Source organism: Vollenhovia emeryi, unplaced genomic scaffold (genome assembly GCF_000949405.1).
Source record: "Vollenhovia emeryi isolate VEMERY1.0 unplaced genomic scaffold, V.emery_V1.0 DF939195.1, whole genome shotgun sequence".
Taxonomy (NCBI): domain Eukaryota; kingdom Metazoa; phylum Arthropoda; class Insecta; order Hymenoptera; family Formicidae; genus Vollenhovia; species Vollenhovia emeryi.
In genome coordinates this window covers 609,958-612,523 of record NW_011967171.1, presented here as the reverse complement: position 1 = coordinate 612,523, position 2,566 = coordinate 609,958, and the positions used below count along the sequence as shown (strand labels likewise).

The 2,566-nt window shown below is 61.5% G+C and overlaps 1 protein-coding gene across 1 annotated transcript in view; it reads left to right on the top strand.

The window, feature by feature from the left end:
- The first annotated feature begins 246 nt into the window (after positions 1 to 246).
- The window catches only part of LOC105562096 (zinc finger protein 395), a 110,329-nt gene continuing 108,009 nt past the window's right edge, over positions 247 to 2,566 (top strand). The window contains exon 1 of the mRNA XM_012012632.1: positions 247 to 1,891. Within this exon, the coding sequence (XP_011868022.1) occupies positions 1,508 to 1,891 (384 nt within the window). The 5' untranslated portion in view covers positions 247 to 1,507. The remainder of the gene's footprint in view (positions 1,892 to 2,566) is intronic.

The following is a 2,566-nucleotide window of genomic DNA, read 5'->3' as shown; positions in this document are numbered from 1 at the left end:
GAGAACCGTCCGCGGCTCGGCCTGAAAAAGAGAAGGAGAGAGAGCGATCGCTCGGCGAATCTTCTCGGTCCGCCGTCGAGTAATCCGCGCGAGGGGCATACGCGCGCGTCCCAAGTTGGCGTCGCTTCGCAGAAACGCCGGGAACGCCGAGTACGCACGCCCGTCGGCGTGGGGCCGCGGAGGGAAGAGGGAGGGGAGGGGAGCCGCGCGCTGGTCGGGGCGGACGAGAGAGAGAGAGAGAGAGAGACAGAGAGAGAGAGGGGAGGAGTGGAGCGTCTCGGCGAGCAGGCGCTCTTTGCCTAGGCTTAGAAGCCTGCGATTTTTTCCCGTTCGTCTCGTTGTCCGGGCGGCGGGCCAATCGGAGTAAGTAGGTCAGCGCGAGCGGCCAATCGGGTGGCGAGGCCGGGTCACGTGGGTTTGTTGTTATCTATCAGCTGTTTTTCCCGGACGGGCGGGCGGCCGGCCGGCGCAGTGAAAGCCGCTTGGCAGTCTGTCCTCAGTCCCTCCCGGTCGCTCAGCTGTGCGTCACATGTCGGGCGCCGCGAGTCCTTCTCCCGTGCGGATCGCTATCAGGCATACGAGTCTAACGACCCGGCTAGGACGCCGTCTAGCACCGGAGCACCGTCTAACGTCGGCGCGCGTCAGCCACGTATTATTATGCTGTCAGCCAGCGTGTGCACGGCAACGCATCGCCACGAATCGATCACCAAGTGCCTCGAATATGCGGACGGCGTGACGAACGCGGGCGACGGTGCACGCCGCATTGTTGATACGCTGAGTTCTGTGTTCAGGCCGCGGAGGCCGCCGCGTCCCTTCGGCGTCTAGAGCGGAATCCCCCGCCCGTCCAACGTCTCTTTCGCGCGGCCGTGTCTCCCGCGTCCCCCCCTGTCCCCGCGGAGTTTTTAAACACTGCCACCGCCGCCGCGTCGGTGGCAGGTACACGACGGCGCGATTGGTGCGTGACGAAAAGCCGGTCGGTACGATGACCTAAAGCGGGATGAAAGAGGGATAGAGCGAGAGAGAGAGAGAGAGAGAGAGAGAGAAAAGCCGACGAGCGCCTCTTGGCAATTGGTTCGTGGCGTTTAAAGGGATCGGGAGTCCCGCGGCTCTAGGCGCGCCGCTGCGCCTCGCGCTTTTTCAATTTTGAACTTGCACGCGCGCGGGTGTCCCCTTCTGTGTGTGTGTGTACATGTGTGTGTCGTCCGCTCTTGAAACATTCTCCAAGCCGAGACGGAGTGTCCCGTGTACGCGTCGCGGAACGGTCCAGCGGACGGGAGCGCGTGAATGTTTGGCGTCGCGTCCGGCGAGTGCCTCGCGCAACGGGACTCCGCGCGCGAGAAAGCGATCGGTGAGAACGATCGAGTGATCCTCCGCGCTGCGTAGAACGAGCGAGCGAGAGAGAGTGAGTGAGTGAGAGAGATAGAGTGCGCGCGCGAGAGACAAGGATCCTACTGATCTGCGCGCAACCGAGTGATATCGCGCGTCGCCCGGGTAGAAGCCGCGAATAATGTCGACGGGCAAGAGGCTGGCGAAGCGCAGCATAATCGGCACCAGGGTGTGCGCTCCCGGCCAGGACGGCAAGTACTACAGCGGCGCCATTTGCGCCGTCAAGACGCCGCAGGCGGCCGAGTCGCCGGGCCAGAAGAGCGTCACGCCGAAGACCCTGTACTCGGTGCGCTTCGACATCACGGACGGCAATCCGCCGAGCCCCAACGAGTACGCGGACCGCGATCTCATCGGGCCGGGCTTCGGCTCCGTCACTGGCGCGCGGCTGGTACCCGGTCAGAAGGTTTATCTCACGTACAACGGTAGGGAGATCCACGCGGAGGTCACGGAGCATCGCCAGCATCTCGACGAGGTGGACGTGGTCATTGCCCCGAACGGGCAGGAGGTGAGTCCGTCGGCAACTTACGTCGTGCGTGCGTGCGCGCGTGTGTGTGAGCGCGCGCGTGCCTGTGTGCCCGCCCGGCCTGGCCGCGTGCGTACGTGTGCGTCGCCAACTTTTCGTCGCCGCGCGTACGCGCGCACGTGTGACAAGTGGTCGAATTTTATTCGCGTCGGAATTCCGCGAGATTCGACCTGTAAATTGGAAATTTCATTAGACCCGGTCCCGTCTAGCACGGTCGTTTTCTTTGTGTACGCGCCGCGCGAGAGCCGCGAGAGGCGATCTTGTTGTCGTAGATGCGTCGTGAATTTTGAAAGACCGCGTCTACCGAAGTTCGGAGTCTGTGCCGGACGTCTCTCGGGGAGTCGGCGAAATTGCACGCGCGTCAATTTTCTCGGGTCCTTTTGAAAGACGTTCTTTTGAAAAACTTTGGTTTATTCTACAATGGACGCAAAACGCAAGACGCTAATCGCAGTCAAATATGAGAAAAATCTACAATAGGCCCAGCGAGTCGCAACCCGCAGGAAATCGGCCAATAACAGTCAATTGTTCTTCTCATCTTTGGCTGTAATCGGTCGATTTCTTGCGGCTCGCGACCTACCGCGTCTATTGCAGAACCGGCCCGTAGCTTATTCTGCAACGTACGCAAAACGCAAGACGCTAAGCCGCAACCACAGACTT